Raw genomic sequence first — 18,205 nt, 5'->3', positions numbered from 1 at the left:
TTGCAAACCATAATCTGCCTTTTTTATGGCGGTTTTGGAGCAGTGGCTTCTTCCTTGCTGAGCGGCCTTTCAGTTTATGTTGATATAGGACTCGTTTGACTGTGGATATAGATACTTTTGTTACTGTTTCCCCCAGCATCTTCACAAGGTCCTTTGCTGTTGTTCTGGGAATGATTTGCACTTTTTGCACCAAAGTACGTTCATCTCTAGGAGACAGAACGCGTCTCCTTCCTGAGCGGTATGAAGGCTGCGTGGTCCCATGGTGTTTATACTTGCATACTATTGTTTGTACAGATGAACGTGGTACCTTCAGGCATTTGGAAATTGCTCCCAAGGATGAACCAGACTTGTGGAGGTCTACAATATTTTTTCTCAGGTCTTGGCTGATTTCTTTTGATTTCCCCATGATGTCAAGCAAAGAGGCACTGAGTTTGAAGGTAGGCCTTGAAATACATCCACAGGTACACCTCCAATTGACTCAAATTATGTCAATTAGACTATCAGAAGTTTCTATAGCCATGACATCATTTTCTGGAATTTTCCAAGCTGTTTAACCTCTCTAGGGTAGGTGGCAGCAAATCGTCCCACCTACGTAACAGCCAGTGGAATCCTGTGGCGCGTTATTCAAATACCTTAGAAATGCTATTACTTCAATTTCTCAAACATACTATTTTACAGCATTTTAAAGACAAGACTCTCGTTAATCTAACCACACTGTCCGATTTCAAAAAGGCTTTACAACGAAAGCAAAACATTAGATTATGTCAGCAGAGTACCCAGCCAGAAATAATCAGACACCCATTTTTCAAGCTAGCATATAATGTCACAAAAACCCAGAAGACAGCTAAATGCAGCACTAACCTTTGATGATCTTCATCAGATGACACACTAATGTCAGGACATTATGTTATACAATACATGCATGTTTTGTTCAATCAAGTTCATATTTATATCAAAAAACAGCTTTTTACATTAGCATGTGACGTTCAGAACTAGCATACCCCCCGCAAACTTCCGGCGAATTTACTAACAATTTACTAAATTACTCACGATAAACATTCACAAAAAGCATAACAATTATTTTAAGAATTATAGATACAGAACTCCTCTATGCACTCGATATGTCCGATTTTAAAATAGCTTTTTGGTGAAAGCACATTTTACAATATTCTAAGTAGATAGCCCGGCATCACAGGGCTAGCTATTTAGACACCCAGCAAGTTTAGCCTTCACCAAACTTCGATTTATTATTAGAAAAGTTTGATTACCTTTGGTGTTATTCGTCAGAATGCACTCCCAGGACTTCTACTTCAATAACAAATGTTGGTTTGGTCCCAAATAATCCATTGTTATATCCAAACAGCGGCGTTTTGTTCGTGCGTTCAAGACACTATCCGAAAGGGTAACGAAGGGTTACGAGCACGGCGCATTTCGTGACAAAAAAATTCTAAATATTCCATTACCGTACTTCGAAGCATGTCAACCGCTGTTTAAAATCAATTTTTATGCCATTTTTCTCGTAAAAAAACGATAATATTCCGACCGGGAATCTGCGTTTAGGTAAATAGACGAAAGAAAATAAAGCACAGGCTCGACTCGTGCACGCGCCTAAGCCCTTTGTCCTCTGATCGGCCACTTGTCAAAGGCGATAATGTGTTTCAGCCTGGGGCTGCCTCGATATCGTTCAGCTTTTTCCCGGGCTCTGAGAGCCTATGGGAGCCGTAGGAAGTGTCACATTACAGCAAAGATCCTCAGTCTTCAATAAACAGAGACAAAAAGAACAAGATCTTGTCAGAGAGGGCACTTCCTGTAAGGAATCTTCTCAGGTTTTTGCCTGCCATATGAGTTCTGTTATACTCACAGACACCATTCAAACAGTTTTAGAAACTTTAGGGTGTTTTCTATCCAAAGCCAATAATTATATGCATATTCTAGTTACTGGGTAGGAGTAGTAACCAGATCAAATCGGGTAAGTTTTTTTATCCGGCCGTGTAAATACTGCCCCCTAGCCCTAACAGGTTAAAGGCACAGTCAATTTAGTGTATGTAAACTTCTGACCCACTGGAATTGTGATACAGTGATAAGTGAAATAATCTGTCTGTAAACAATTGTTGGAAAAATGACTTGTGTCATGCACAAAGTAGATGTCCTAACCGACTTGCCAAAACTATAGTTTGTTTAAAAGAAATTTGTGGAGTGGTTGAAAAACAAGTTTTAATGACTCCAACCTAAGTCTATGTAAACTTCTGACTTCAACTGTACTTTATTTGTACTCACTGATTTTATAACTGCACATGTTTTATTTTTATATAGACTCTTGCTAGGATTTTGTACCTCACAGAGCTAGAGGACAACAACAAATATCCTAACAAAATAATGAATTCATAGTAAAATGCAGAGATTAGCCCTTTCACACCTTCTCATAAAAATGTTATCAACATAAGCATTTATATATTAAGGTTGAACCAAAAGATTACATGTAACAAAAATGATATAGAAAATGATTATGTGAAATTGAATGAAACAATAATGTATGTTGATGCTAATATGATGTACAATATTCCATTATGTTTCTATATGATAACAATAGCATAATATATTTAATATGCCATATACTATTTTTTAACAGTTTCATTAATTTTTGTTAATTTAACCATTATGACACACCCCTCACTATTGTCATTGGCTACACTAATTGCACTGTCTGTCTACATAACCTGGTTCAAGTATTCATGACATTTCCCTGAGGAAGGCACAGTAAATACCCATTAAATTGCTGGGAGATTACACCTGGAGTGTGCGACTTTCTTTATTTTGATAGTTTCTAGTTTATTCGCCGTTAGTCAGCACCTCCACACAACTATTATTCTGGGTGTGCGCCAGCTCATGTTTTTTTTGTTTTTTTATCAACATAAAGACAGTAAATATATATTTGTAATATATATATATACACAAGTACCAGTCAAAAGGTTGGACACACCTACTCATTCAAGGGTTTTATTTATTTTTTACTATTTTCTACATTGTAGAATAGTGAAGACCTCATAACTATGAAAGAACACATTTGGAATCATGTAGTAACCAAAATATGTAGAAAATAGTAAAAATCAAGAAAAACCCTTGAATGAGTAGGTGTGTCCAAACCTTTGACTAGTACTGTATATATTAGAGTTTGAACAGAGTTTTTGTTCTTACATCTTGAGAATTGGTATAAGTGTCTTCAATATTTTGTGGTATCCAATTGGTAGTTACAGTCTTGTCCCATTGCTGCAACTCCTGTACGTACTCGGGAGAGGCGAAGGTCGAGAGCCGTGCATCCTCTGAAACACAACCCAGCCAAGCCGCACTGCTTTTTGATGCAATGCCCGCTTAACCCGGAAGCCAGCCGCACCAATGTGTCAGAGGAAACACCGTACACCTGGCGACCGTGTCAGCGTGCATTGCGCCCAGCCCGCCACAGGAGTCGCTAGTGCGCGATGGGACAAGATCATCCCTGCCGGCCAAACCCTCCCTAACCCGGATGACGCTGGGCCAATTGTGTACCCCATGGGTCTCCCGGTTGTGGCCGGCTGCGACAGAGCCTGGACTCCAACCAGTATCTCTAGTGGCACAGCTAGCACAGCGATGCAGTGTCTTAGACCACTACACCACTCGGGAGGCCAGGAGTGTTTTCTTGGCTTCTTGATAACCAAATAAAAAATTCTAAATTGCATTGGCAGGCTCTTGGTATCAAAGCCTCTCCTCGAAAGACGTCCTACATTTAATTTAAAATGACTCTTTTTCCTTCATCTAGGTTAAGCAAAGTGTCAAATTTGTTCTATTAACACGCTATGAAGACATTCATATGAAAGCCAACAACAAACACTTGTCTTATACAATCTATGGCATGATCAATGCAATACAAAATGTAAAAAAAATAATGTGTATTTACACTGGACAAACCACCAAATAAAAATACACAGTATGGCCAAAAGTATGTGGACACCTGCTCATTGAACATCTCATTCCAAAATCATGGGCATTAATATGGAGTTGGTCCCCCTTTGCAGGTATAACAGCCTCCACTCTTCTGGGGAGGCTTTCCACTAGATGTTGGAACATTGCTGCAGGGACTTGCTTCCATTCAGCCACAAGAGCATTAATGAGGTCGGGCACTGATGTTGGGCGATTAGGCCTGGCTCGCAGTCGGCGTTCCAATTAATCTCAAAGGTGTTCGATGGGGTTGACGTCAGGGCTCTGTGCAGGCCAGTCAACACCGATCTCAACAAACCATTTCTGTATGGACCTCGCTTTGTGCACAGGGACATTGTCATGCTGAAACAGGAAAGGGCCTTCCCCAAACTGTTGACACAAAGTTGGAAGCACAGAATTGTCTAGAATGTAATTTTATGCTGTAGCGTTAAGATTTCCCTTCACTGGAACTAAGGGGCCTAGCCCAAACCATGAAAAACAGCCCCAGACCATTATTCCTCCTCCACCAAACTTTACAGTTGGCACTATGCATTGGGGTTGGTAGCGTTCTCCTGGCATCCGCCAAACCCAGATTCGTCTGTCGGACTGCCAGATGGTGAAGCGTGATTCATCACTCCAGAGAACGCGTTTCCACTGCGCCAGAGTCCACTGGCGGCGAGCTTTAAACCACTCCAGCCGACGCTTGGCATTAAACATGGTGATCTCAGGCTTGTGTGCAGCTGCTTGGCCATGGAAACCCCTTTCATTAAGCTCCCGACGAACAGTTCTTGTGTGGCTTACCACTTTGCGGCTGAGCCGTTGTTGCTCTTAGACATTTCCACTTCACAATAACAGCACTTACAGTTGAACAGGGCAGCTCTAGCAGGGCAGAAATTTGACGAACTGACTTGTTGGAAAGGTGGTATCCTATGACAATGCCACTTTGAAAGTAATTGAGCACTTCAGTAAGGGCCATTCTACTGCCGGTGTTTGTCTATGGAGATTGCATGGATGTGTGCTCAGTTGTATACACGTGTCAGAAACGGGTGTGGCTGAAATAGCCATATCCACTCATTTGAAATGATGTCCACATACTTTTAGTGTATTTTCAAAGCAGTTATAAAGTAATCACAATCTAGTGTCATTTGGCTTCTTCATTGGGCTGTTCAGGTGGTCTCTTATCCTCTTCAGAGATGAGCACTTTAGCCTGTAGGAAAGATTAACACACTATTAAAGGATTGTTTTCACTCATAATCAACATCAGCTGAGTCATTCAGTGTTTTTAATTGCAACTGTTTCATAAATAGCCTGTTATAATGCTGAAAGACCAATAAACTAAACTACAGTATGAGGTGATGTGTATTTCTCACCACTCTTGTTTGTGCATCTGCTTAATGGTCTCTGGTAGAGGATGGCCAAAGCTCTCTGGTAAAAGGGGAATGGCCATAGCTGACAGCACAAGAAGACTCCCCAGTAAAATGTATGGCAAATACTTATAATAGGTACCTTTAGAGAGAGAGAAAGAGAGAGAGAGAACACAATTATTCATGTATTTCAAACATTGCAAGGGACTTGACATAATATATAGCCAGAAAAGCAGAATATGAATGTGGCTCTTTTAAGCACCACTGTGTGGTCAATTGTTGCATTGAAAATAAACACTCACTCAAGGTCATGATGTAGGGAGCGAGGATACTGCCTACCCGAGAGATCATGGCACAGGAGCCTAACGCAGTGTTCCTGATCACTGTGGGATACAGCTCTCCAGTGTAGGCATACATCAGTGCAGTACCAATGGCCATGCCAAATTTACCCAACATCTCCAGGGCTATGGATAGGCTAGGTAGACCTGGCCCAGAGAGATACATATGGTATTGTTAATCAAAGCCTAAATCTTTTTTTGTGTGCCTTTTTGTTATTTGTGCACTATTGGTGATCTTTTTCATGGTTATGATACTGTATTGTGGGACCAAGAACTGCGAGTCAGGCTAGTTTCTGGATGCATCCCAAATGACACCCTATTCCCTTTATAGGGCACTCCTTTTGACCAGAGCCCTATGAGGAAATAGGGTGCCATTTGGTACACAGTCTTACTTGGCGGTACCAGCTGGATGAAGTAGAGCGCTCCCCCTCCTAGCAGCATGCTAGCAGAGGCAGATATCCTCCTGGGTAGGTAGCGCAAGAAGAGCCAGCTGATGACGTAAGCAGGCACCTCGATGGCAGCAGAGATGAAACAGTTCACGTAGGGGTCTCCATGGAGACGGGATGTGTTCAGGGATATGGCGAAGTAGCCCATACTCAGGGTGAACCTGGATAACACATTGAAAGTATGAAACACGAAAACAATGGAAATATCAGCCGTCTGAAGTGAGACTTTTCACAATAGGTGAGGACAGCCAGGTAAAGCCACTGTAGGCCTACAATACATAGTATTGTGGAGAGGCAGAGTGAAGTGGTATGGTCAAGGTTGCTTCGTTAACCAGGTTTTGCATAACTTTTTGGATAACATTCTTTTGTTTCTTAGTTGCACCTTCAACCTGATCTTTCGAACTGTTGACACATTAACATTGTTAATATCTGTTAACCTCGTCAAACATTGACCTGTGTAGTTAAGTGTCTCTCAACATATGCACTTCCACATGCAACCCCCCTGTTGTCAAACATCTGTCCTGGGATGAGCTGGTTGTGTAACGTAAATACATAATGTTACAATCATGTTACTATCATGTATTATTGTAAGTTGGTGTACAATTCAGTCTATGATTGCGAGAAACCAAGAACAGCTTCTACTGTTACATCATGCTACCGTAACCATGGCTACTATGGTTGTGGTCAAAGATATTCACAGACTGAAGATCATGGCAATAGGCCAGTCACTTAGAAGCGGATCCTAACTTTTGCTGCAGGTATAACTTCCCTGTAAATAATGCTTTACATATGTCTGAATGGCATGCCATGATCACGAGATAGGGTTCAAAAGAGTGATCGTGTGAACTTTCATGGATGCTCACCACACTAGAGCCAATATGAGGGTCATTTTACGAATGTTGCTAGTCTTCAGGAGGTCCAGAGGACTGTGATGTTCCTCTGGTTTAGGTTTCTCTTCACCCTGTAAATCATAGTGTTCGTAGCACACATTCATCTGCGTTGCCCAGATGAATTCTATGCTAACTTAGTCAGACTGCATACCTTTCCAAATGTGAAGGATTAAAAAAAATGCTACAAAATGAATCATTTATTCCATCTCATAGAGATTATGATGTCAGTCAGGTGCACCTGCTTAGTATTTTAATGAGGTACCTCTGACTCCTCAAAGATGACCTCTGGTGCTGTGACTCTGTTCCTCCTGGCAGCGTCTCTCAGTATGGCCTCAGCCTCCTCCCCTCTTCCCTGAGAGAGCAGCCATCTGGGAGACTCTGGGATGAACCTGTTGCACAATTAATTTTTTAAGTAAATGTTCAAAACAATACACTAGGTTTCATAAACATGATTAAAATAAGCCAAAAATGAGGAAGGATCATAGTACAGCCTATTTCAGAAGTATTTTCTCATGCACAGTGTATTTCTCATGTAAAAATGTCTATGCATTTTGTGACTGTTTATGAATGAAGACTGTTTTCTGTGACCTTTGGTTGATGTCTAAGGTGTATTACCCATGACCTACCACCAGAGGGGGATGTATACCAGGCCAGGCACTGACATAACTAGAAGGAGCGACCTCCAGTCACGGATGAAGAATGCCAGGAGAGGCAGCATCATGTAGCCGAAGGCAAAGAACAGACACACCCCCAGTGTAACGTATAGGACACGCACTGTGGCCGTCAAGATTTCTGTGCCTGAATAAAGCAATAAATAAACTAAGAAATACAGACTTGAGGCTTTATTACAGTTTTACTATATTTCACCCAAGATTGTAAAATGGCATCACTTAAACCTGTGATTTGCATGACTTACCCAATACGAACGCTGCCACATAGTTGGATATTTGCCCCAGTCCCACAATGAAGAAGAGGACTGAGAACATTTCCCAGGACTGAGAAAAGACTTGAACAAAGGTAAAGAGTGTCTGGACTGCCATGGTCACAAAAAGGACAGGCTTTCGCCCAAACCTATAAACACACAAGGGACTTAGAGATCAGAAGAGAGGGGACTTTCTTCAGTCAAAGAGTTAGTATTCCAAAGATGTTATTGTGGATTTTATGAAGCTGCAAATAGGCCTAGTCAGTCCATCTATACAGATCAACAAAGATTAGGCTACACCCCATCCCACTTTATTCCTTTATAGTGCACTATGAACTAGTGCACTATGAACTATAGTGTACTATAAAGGTAAAAGTGTTCCATTTGGGATGCGCACTACTGTTTAGTGATCATCATGAGGTGGAGTACCGGTCAGAGAGCTGTCCAGAGAAGAAGGAGCCACACAGCACCCCAAGGAAGTACACAGAGGAAGTGAATGGCTGCTTCCATTTGTCATTGCACACTAAGTCAAACTGAAACACAACAGCATTCAGGGAATAGTGAGAAAAAAATATTGATTGTTATACATATTGGGCGAACAGTCGATGGTGCAAACTTCAGTGCATCAACATACAACAGAAAATTCCCATCAGACAAATCAAGTTCAGAAATGCTGGTTCTACTAAAGGATTCTATGGAATGAGTGGGGGGGGGGGGGGGCATTCCAAATTTATTTTTGTTGTCTGTCTAGGTGTTGTTACTCAGGCTTGCTGACTTTGGTCTGTTGAGGAACCTCTTCACACCTCACTCTGATGTTATGGTCACATGGTTTTGAACATAGACAATCATTCTGTGAGTAGAATGTGATACTAGAGTAGTAAAGTCACTCATTTACCTGAGGTCATCCTGGTCTTTTAAAGCATAATATATTATATATCAGTAACTTGAGCAGAGCTTTGATACATCCCCATAGAATCTTAGGGGACAATTCCCACTTAGGAATTCACCCCTTTCGGTAACACTTCGTTTTAATGGGTCCTTATTACAGTCAAAATCTCTACTCAATGTTGTTGCTAGCACTTGCCCCCAAAAAGTGTACTATCTGGGTTAACTTGGTTGAGTTTACAAAAACAGATCAGGTATACAGTAGGTCAATCTCACTGACTGGGGTCTACCATACAGCTGTCATCACAGATTATAACTTAAATAATAATTTATAATTAATGTGTACATTATCCATTATGACAACCTGCACCTCGTTACCATCCAAGTGAGAGGATAAACCCTCAAGTACAACACAGAGTACATGTAATATCTGCAAAGGTACAATGTAATTACTAGGTGTTACACAGGACTTTGCTAGTTAAAATGAAGTGTATCTTGAAGTGTACTTACTTGTAATTATTGTGTACCTACAAAGTATGTTACCCATTTTGACAATCTAATCCTCAACGTCTGAAAGCACCATCCAAGTGAGAAAATAAACACACTAATACACCACAGAGTACATATATGTAATATCTGCATAAATAAAAGGTTGTCACTAGTTGTTACAAATAACCTATAGCAATTTCTATATAATTACTTATTACTCGTTACCAAGTGAAAATACCTACAAACAAATTGATCAAATCAAACTTTATTTGTCTGTAACGCCCTGGCCATAGAGAGGGGTTTTTGTTCTTTATTTTGGTTAGGCCAGGGTGTTACATTGGGTGGGCGTTCTATGTTCCTTTTTCTATGTTTTTGTATTTCTTTGTTTTGGGCCATGTGTGGCTCCCAATCAGGCACAGCTGAAGTTCGTCGTTGCTGATTGGGAGTCACACATAAGGAGCATGTTTTTCCTTTGGGTTTTGTGGCTAATTGTTTCAGTTCAGTGTGTTTCCTGACAGGACTGTTTCTGGTCGTTTTTGTTTCGTTTTTGTAAAGTGTTCTCTTTTTTGGAATTCAAATTCTAATAATGAACACATCCTCTGCTGCACCTTGGTCTAATTCTGACGACGGCCGTTACATTGTCACATGCGCCGAATACAGCAAGAGTAGACCTTACCGTGAAATTCTTACTTACAAACTCTTAACCAACAGTGCAGTTCAAGAAGAGTTAAGAAAAGATTTACCAAATAAACTAAAGTGACTAAAGAGTGAAGTGACTATGCATAGATAATAAATAGTGTGTAGCAGCAGTGTGCAAAACAAATGTATGGGGGGGGGGGTCAATGTAATAGTCCGGTGGCCATTTGATTAATTGTTCAGCAGTCTTATGGCTTGGGGGTAGAAGCTGTATGAGAGCCTTTTGGTCCTAGACTTGGTGCTCTGATACCGCTTGCCATGCAGTAGCAGAGAAAAAAGTCTATGACTTGGGTGACTGGAGTCTCTGACAATTTTATGGGCTTTCCTCTGACACCGCCTATTATATAGGTCCTGGATGTCAGGAAGCTTGGCCCCAGTGATGTACTGAGCCGTACGCACTACCCTCTGTAGCGTCTTGCGGTCAGATGCCGAGCAGTTGCCATACCAGGCGGTGATGCAACTGGTCAGGATGCTCTCGATGGTGCAGCTGTAGAACTTTTTGAGGATCTCGGGACCCATGCCAAATCTTTTCAGTCTCCTGAGGGGTAAAAGGTGTTGTCGTGCCCTCTTCATGACTGCCATGGTGTGTTTGGATCATGAAAGATCATTGGTGACGTGGACACCAAGGAACTTGAAACTCTCAACCTGCTCCACTACAGCCCTGTTGATGTTAATGGGGGCCTGTTTGGCCCGCTTTTTCCTGTAGTCCACCATCAGCTCCTTTGTCTTGCTCACACTGAGGGAGAGGTTTTTGGCCTGGCACCACGCTGCCAGGTCTCTGACCTCCTCCCTATAGGCTGTCTCATCAGGCCTACCACTGTTGTGTCTTCAGCAAACTTAATGATGGTGGTGGAGTCATGTTTGGCCAAGCAGTCGTGGGTGAACAGGGAGTACAGGAGTGGACTAAGTACACACCCCTGAGGCGCCCCAGTGTTGAGGATCAGCGTGGCAGATGTGTTGTTGCCTACCCTTACCACCTGGGGGCGGTCCGTCAGGATGTCCAGGATCCAGTTGCAGAGGGAGGTGTTTAGTCCCAGGGTCCTTAGCCTAATTATGAGCTTCGTGGGCAATATGGTGTTGAATGCTGAGCTGTAGTCAATTAACAGCATTCTTACATAGGTGTTCCTTTTGTCCAGGTGGGAAAGGGCAGTGTGGATTGCGATTGAGATTGCACAGGGACTATGGTGGTCTGCTTGAAACATGTAGGTATTACAGACTCAGTCAGGGAGAGGTTGAAAATGTCAGTGAAGACACTTGCCAGTTGGTCCGAGCATGCTTTGAGTGCACGTCCTGGTAATCCATCTGGCCCCGCGGCTTTGTGAATGTTGACCTGATTAAAGGTCTTGCTCACATCGGCTCGTGCTCTCGTGCATGCTTCAGTGTTGCTTGCCTCGAAGCGAGCATAAAAGGCATTGAGCTCGTCTGGTATGCTCTCATCGCTGGGCAGCTCACGTCTGGGTTTCCCTTTGTAGTCTGTAATCGTTTTCAAACCATGCCACATCCGAGTGTCAGAGCCGGTGCAGTAGGATTAAATCTTAATCCTGTATTGATGCTTTGCTTGTTTGATGGTTCGTCTGAGGGCATAGTGAGATTTCTTATAGGCGTCCGGATTAGTGTCTAGCTCCTTGAAAGCGGCAGCTCTAGCCTTTAGCTCGTTGCGGATGTTGCCTGTAATCCATGGCTTCTGGTTGGAATATGTACGTATGGTCATTGTGGGGACGACGTCGTCGATGCACTTATTGATGAAGCCGATGACTGGGGTGGTATGCTCCTCAATGCCATTGGATGAATCCCGGAACATATTCCAGTCTGTGCTAGCAAAACTGTCCTGTAGCGTAGCATCCACGCCATCTGACCACTTCCGTATTGAGCGAGTAGCTGGTGCTTCCTGCTTTAGTTTTTGCTTGTAAGCAGGAATCAGGGGGAAAGAATTATGGTCGGATTTGCCAAATGGAGGGCGGGGGAGAGCTTTGCATGCATCTCTGTGTGTGGAGTGAAGGTGGTCTAGAGTTGTTTTTCCTCTGGTTGCACATGTGACATGCTGGTAAAAATGTGGGAAAACTGATTTAAGTTTGCCTGCATTAACGTCCACGACCACTAGGAGCGCCGCTTCTGGATGAGCATTTTCTTGTTTGCTTATGGCCTTATAGAGTTGGTTGAGTGCGCTCTCAGTGCCAGCATCGGTCTGTGTTGGTAAATAGATGGCTACGAATATTATAGTGAGAACTCTCTTGGTAGATAGTGTGGTCTACAGTTTATCATAAGGTACTCTACCTCAGGCGAGCAATACCTCAAGACTTCTTTAATATTAGACATCATGCACCAGCTGCTTTTGACAAAAAGACACACACCCCCACCCCTCGTCTTACCATACATAGCTTCTCTGTTCTGCCGGTGCATTGAAAATCCCTACAGCTCTATATTGTCCGTGTCGTCGTTCAGCCATGACTCGGTGAATCATAGGATATTACAGTTCTTAATGTCCCGTTGGTAGGATAATCGTATTTGTAGGTCATCCATTTTATTTTCCAATGATTGCATGTTAGCAAGTAGAATTCATGACAATGGGAGTTTACTCGCTCACCTACGGATTCTCAAAAGGCAGCCTGATCTGCATCCACTTTTCCTCTGTCTTTTCTTCACACAAATGACGGGGATCTGGGCCTGTTCCCAGGAGAGCAGTATATTAAAGGAAGAAGCTTCTTCCAGTCCGTGGTGAGTAATCCCAGTTCTGATGTCCTGAAGAGACGGTACCAGCAACACTATGTACAAAATACGGTTAAAAATAAGTTACAAACAACGCAAAAAACGAACAAAATAGCACAATTGATTAGAGGCATGAAAACGTCAGCCATCCTCTTTGGCGCCATTTTCATTGAGCTTCTACTTTTGTCAACTTTATTGCAACATGTAAAAATACCTTACATTTCTTACAAAATAATAAGGATTTGTATTGTTAGATTAAGCAAAGCTTTCGGGCTACTCAAAAACATAAAAATAACTATTCTAAGGGATTACTCAAATCTGTAGTTTATAGTATGGTGAGTAGCCTAGATTGCTAATTTAGAAAAATGGGATTGTCTTTATCGTCCATTACAAGTAACAATGGAAATCGCCAACTTTCTTTGTCCGTTTCTTTCTTGTAAGCATTTTCCCATCCTGGAGTCTGAGACTTTGTGGGAATATGTGGTAGAGAAGAAGAATAATATGAGTCTTTAACATAACACTCTACAAAGTTATCATCATCATGATTTCTATAGTTCAAGCATATAGCTAGCTAGGCCTAGCTAGCTAACGTTACCTAGCTAATTGTTGGGTTATCCAGCTAGCAATAATAGTGTTTGCTAACACTAATTAGTTAGCTACATTGAAAAGGAACTAACGTTACGTATAGTGTGTTGACACAAGTAGCTGGCTAGCTAACGTTAACATGCTGGGTGTGTCTCACGTAATACCCTTGGGTAACGGATAACGTTACCAAGAGAACAGGGTTCTGGGAAGATGCGAGCTTCTGATGCGAGCTTCTGCGAGCTTGTTGCGCAGATGGGCAGATCTAGACATGATACCTTAATTCCTTGGATAAATAAATAATTTCACCAATGCATCCCATCCAAAAGTGGGAATGTTCGTCAACAGTGAAACCCTTGCAATGTTGCATGATGGAATAAGAGTTTGTCTTATCACCATTTTAAGTGGATTTATAAATCATTATTTAACCAAGCTTAATAGTCATTTGTTCATGTCCAAGTGTAAGCCTATCTCACCATTTTAACGTGTCTAAAAAAAAAATGTTTTTGCCATTTGGCCAGGGAATCACACTCCAGAGACCTTGGCTGTGTTTCAAACACTTAAAAGACACACCTCCTCCCCTCAGCCCTCAAATTAAGTGGACACTTCTGATAAAGTATTATGGCGTATGACGAGTATACACTTGCAGGACAAGGGCCGATGGATGAAGGAATGATTTTTAAATGGACCGCCCTTGCCCGGAAATTCATCATTCGTTCATCCCGCAACGATTGTGTTTTCAGCCACCGGTAGATTGTGGGTGCTTTATATGCGCTACAGTCAATTATGATTGCATGTCTACTTATATTAACTATATAATTATTAATATACGCCTACTGTATGATTGCTAGCAAATGAATTAGCTAACTAACGTTAGCCTGCCTAGCTACTTCTGAAGAAGGAAAATGTTTTATTTCTACAATTTCCAAAAGCTAATCAAACAAAAACATCATTACTTTTACGAGACGTTTTTGTGCATTTGTAGCACAATTATGAACTTATTTACATTCGTTTTACTTACACTTGTATGTTGACTCCATAATGACATTGAGGTTTTAAGTTTTGGCTGACTTTTCTTAGTACCAAAAACTTTCTGCAGCATTGAAAGTCCCAAAAAACACAGTGGCCTCCATCATTCTTAAATCAAAGAAGTTTGGAACCACCAAAACTCTTCCATGAGCTAGCTGGCTGCCCAGCCAAATTGAGCACATTACATAGGGCTCTGTGTAAGGCCAGTCAAGTACTTCCACACTGATCCTCGACACCCTTTCTGTATGGACCTCGCTTTGTCCAAGGGGCCATTGTCATGCTGAAACAGGAAAGGGCCTTCCCCAAACTGTTGTCACACAGTTCGTCTAGAATGTCATTGTATGTTGTGGCGGTAAGATTTCCCTTCACTGGAACTAATGGGCCTAGCCCGAACCATGAAAAACAGCCCCAGACCATTATTCTTCCTCCAACAAACTTTATAGTTGGCACTTTGCATTGGGGCAGGTAGCGTTCTTCTGGCATCTGCCAAACCCAGATTCGTCCATCGGACTGCCTGATGGTGAAGCGTGATTCATCACTTCGGTGAACGCGTTTCCACTGCTCCAGAGCTTTACACCACTCCAGGCGACACTTGGCATAGCGCATGGTGATCTCAGGCTTGTGTGCGGCTATTTGGCTATGGAAACCAATTTCATGAGGTTCCCGACGGACAGTTCTTGTGCTGACTTTGCTTCCAGAGACAGTTTGGAACTCGATAGTGAGGACAGACGATTTTTACGTACTACGCGCTTCAGCACTCGGCGGTCCCGTTCTGTGAGCTTGTGTGGCCTACCACTTTGCGGCTGTGCCGTTGTTGCTCCTAGCTGTTTCCACTTCACAATAAAAGCACTTACAGTTGACCGGGGCAGCTGTAACAGGGCAGATATTTGATGAACTGAGTTGTTGGAGAGGTGGCATCCTATGACGGTACAACGATGAAAGTCACTGAGCTCTTCAGTAAGGCCATTTTACTGCCAGTGTTTGTCTATGGAGATTGCATGGCTGTGTGCTCGATTTCATACACTTGTCAGCAACGGGTGTGGCTGAAATAGCCGAATCCACTAATTTGAAGTGGTGTCCACATACTTTTGTATATATAGTGTATTTAGCAAAGATGGGATAGGTCTACATTTTGTTATTTTGTTTCTGTAAGCCATTTAACAAACTATAATGGTCTAACATTGGAATTGTACTTGATTCCAATGCAATACATAAGACTTGTAACAGTCGTCGTAGTGAATGGACCAAGGCGCAGCGGGTACGTGAATGCTCATGTTTATTTACCAAAACAAGAACAGACACCAAACAGTCTTGCATGCAAACCACAGCTATGCAAAGAACAACCTCCCACAATTCCCATGACAAACACATTCCTAATTATAGGACCTTCAATCAGAGGCAACGATAGACAGCTGCCTCCAATTGAAGGCCCCAATCCCAATTACCTAAACACAGATCTAAACACAGATCTAAACACCCTAGAACAAACATAGAAATATACAAACATAGAACAATGACCAAAACCCCAGAATACATAAATCAAACACCCCTCTACATACACACACACCCTGAACCATATAAAACAAACGTCCTGACCAAACTATAATAACAAATAACCCCTTTACTGGTCAGGACGTGACAAGACTGTTACTACACAACCTGAAGCAACTACATATTTCTCCATAGAGCCCGTTCTGATTGGCCAGTGAGCCTCGACACACCCACAAGTTGTTTATTCATCAAATCCCATCCTTTTTGCACGAATGCCAGTAAGTGTGCCGATAATTGTGATAATGAAAATAGCTAAAATATTCTTGACGCACTGCCGAACCTATAACGCTACCGCATGCGCTTAGATTTACCATTGTGTTAGGTTTGTTAAAATATAACCTTTTTTTAAGCAAGAGTAGTGGCAACCAGGGACAGGGTTGCGACAAAAAATTTGGTTTCTGTGGGAAGTACAGGCAGGGGGCTTGTTACTTCATTCAAACTGCACACAGAGACATAAAAATGGAATCCACGAGTTAATCTGACTCTGAGAAAGAAGATAAAGGGCTTTGTTGCCAAAATCCCAAATTATCCCTTTATGTTCATGGTCAGAATAGCATGGAGAGAAAAGTGCATAAAATGGGAATTACCTTCCATCTAAGCACGCTTCACTCGGGTCAGAATCGGCCCCCAACTGCCCTGGGCATTTTCAGGAGCGGTTTATAGAGAGAGAATGTGTGTATACTCACCTCAGTGACTATGGTGGACTGGTATATATCTTTGCTGTAGCTCCATCCATCCACACAGCACTCCTGCTCCACCCCAGTGAGGTTGACGTCCAGGCCGGGGATGTAGCCCAGAGCAGACAGGTTTCTGACCACATCCAGCCTGTATCTGCTGCACTTGCTCTCCTCCTCCTGTCCGTTCACCACCTCTATGGGAATGATGGCCTTCCTCCATGCCTCGCTCAGGTTGCCCGAGTCTGGGATAAAACAGTGGTGCGGGGGGCTGTCCCCTAGAAAGATGATGGAGAAGGCGCTGAATCCGTTGGGAATGGTGCTGGCACAGAGCAGAAAGAAGACAGTCTGTTGAAAGGGTCCCCACTCCCCCAGGAAGGCTGTGTTATCCTCATAGCCTCTCATGCTGAGCCAAGGCCTCCTCTTATGGCTGGGTGTTGTAGCGGAGTAAAGCTGCAGCTGTAACCTGTAAACTTTAAACGCTGCCTGGCTTCCTCCCCTCAACACTGTTGATCTCTAGGATAATAATGAGTCAATGGCAGCCAGGAATCTAAGTCAGCCAGGGAGCACTCTTTACATTCTCTGCTCTGAACTTTGTCTACATGACCCCATCACACTAATGATTTACAGCCTCTAGCATCGACTAACTGTCCACATCTGTGTGACTGACTGACTGGCACTCCCTCAGACACTATCAGACTGGGACCAAAACACCCAAACTTAAACCAGCCTGGCCTGTATCAAAAAACTTCCTCAACTAGAATGACCCATTTTTAGAAGTGTAAGCTAAGCCAAGATGGAAAATAGGTTGTTTAACATAGCCGAATCAGAGTCTTATTACTGTACCTAGCTTGCCTAGACCTTCCCACAGAGAGACTACAGTCAAGTGAGCCGACACTGTTCTTTGGTTTGCAGTGAATGTTTGTGCGTGAATACACAACACTTTACGGTACAGAGTGTTTCCTGTCTTGGAAACTGAGTCAGATGCACTCTCATGCACGATAGCTGCTAATCATTCCAAGCAAACAGTTTGAAGCACACTTATTCAATGTTCCTTAATCAAAATTATACCAAATTCATTTTCACGCCTAATTAAAAATGACTTTGATATCACGGGTAGAGTGAGGCAGTAGCCAAACAGGGGTAATATTTTGCAAACACACACACGCTCACAACTTCATAGCAAGATCTAAGAGAGCTTGATATGATAAAGACAATTTTGGGGGGTATTTCATTAAAGAAAGATTACACATTTAAAAAGTGTTAAATAACTACATTTTCTTGGTCCATCCCAGTATTCGTTATTTTAAGTATTTATATTAGTGAACTTTGAGGACCCCTGTGTGAGAAAAATATCACTGTAAAAATGACTGGTATAGTTATTTTTTTATGTGTGCCTCTAGCAGATCAATAATCCATTGTCATTAACATCGCAAAACATAACATTCCCATATTATGCCAGCTCCAACATTGGAAAATAAATGTGTACTGTATATTAAAATTAAATGTTATGGAACCTTATTCAATTTTAACACAGTAAAAATGTATGTTAAACATTGTCATGTTTGCTACTGGTGGATCACTAATCCATTTCATTAACATTGCAAAGCACAATATTGGAAAAACTCTAGTTTATTGTATATTACACAGAAATGTTAGGCAACCTAATTCAATTTTAACAC

The 18,205-nt window shown here is 42.1% G+C and overlaps 1 protein-coding gene across 3 annotated transcripts; it reads right to left on the bottom strand.

Annotated features, from left to right (window-relative positions):
• Nucleotides 1–5,032: 5,032 nt before the first annotated feature.
• On the bottom strand, nucleotides 5,033–17,413 carry LOC115154007 (solute carrier family 22 member 5). 3 transcript variants are annotated; one of them, XM_029699761.1, is made up of 10 exons: nucleotides 16,536–17,413; nucleotides 8,341–8,444; nucleotides 7,906–8,060; nucleotides 7,616–7,787; nucleotides 7,252–7,378; nucleotides 6,963–7,093; nucleotides 6,046–6,260; nucleotides 5,618–5,800; nucleotides 5,322–5,457; nucleotides 5,033–5,158 (listed from the first exon to the last, which is right to left on the bottom strand). In XM_029699761.1, the coding sequence occupies exons 1-10, from the start codon at nucleotides 16,926–16,928 to the stop codon at nucleotides 5,080–5,082; spliced, it is 1,695 nt and encodes a 564-aa protein (XP_029555621.1). In that variant the 5' UTR covers nucleotides 16,929–17,413; the 3' UTR covers nucleotides 5,033–5,079. The 3 variants fall into 3 exon arrangements, with proteins under 3 accessions (XP_029555621.1, XP_029555622.1, XP_029555623.1); XM_029699762.1 differs by having other exon boundaries at nucleotides 6,963–7,060; nucleotides 16,536–17,412; XM_029699763.1 differs by having other exon boundaries at nucleotides 5,035–5,158; nucleotides 5,655–5,800.
• Nucleotides 17,414–18,205: the final 792 nt, after the last annotated feature.

This window comes from Salmo trutta, chromosome 19, assembly GCF_901001165.1.
Source record: "Salmo trutta chromosome 19, fSalTru1.1, whole genome shotgun sequence".
Lineage (NCBI taxonomy): Eukaryota > Metazoa > Chordata > Actinopteri > Salmoniformes > Salmonidae > Salmo > Salmo trutta.
The sequence above is the reverse complement of the archived record's forward strand: the minus strand, read 5'-3'. Positions and strand labels throughout refer to the sequence as shown.

Bases quoted from the DNA above. Each gene is read 5' to 3' on its own strand.
- LOC115154007 (XM_029699761.1), bottom strand. From the start codon at position 16,928: ATGAGAGGCTATGAGGATAACACAGCCTTCCTGGGGGAGTGGGGACCC. The intron at 8,445-16,535 runs GTGAGTATACAC...GTTGTGTTTCAG, and splicing joins AGTCCACCATAGTCACTGAG to TTTGACTTAGTGTGCAATGA. The intron at 5,458-5,617 runs GTGAGTGTTTAT...CTCTCTCTAAAG, and splicing joins TCCCTACATCATGACCTTGA to GTACCTATTATAAGTATTTG.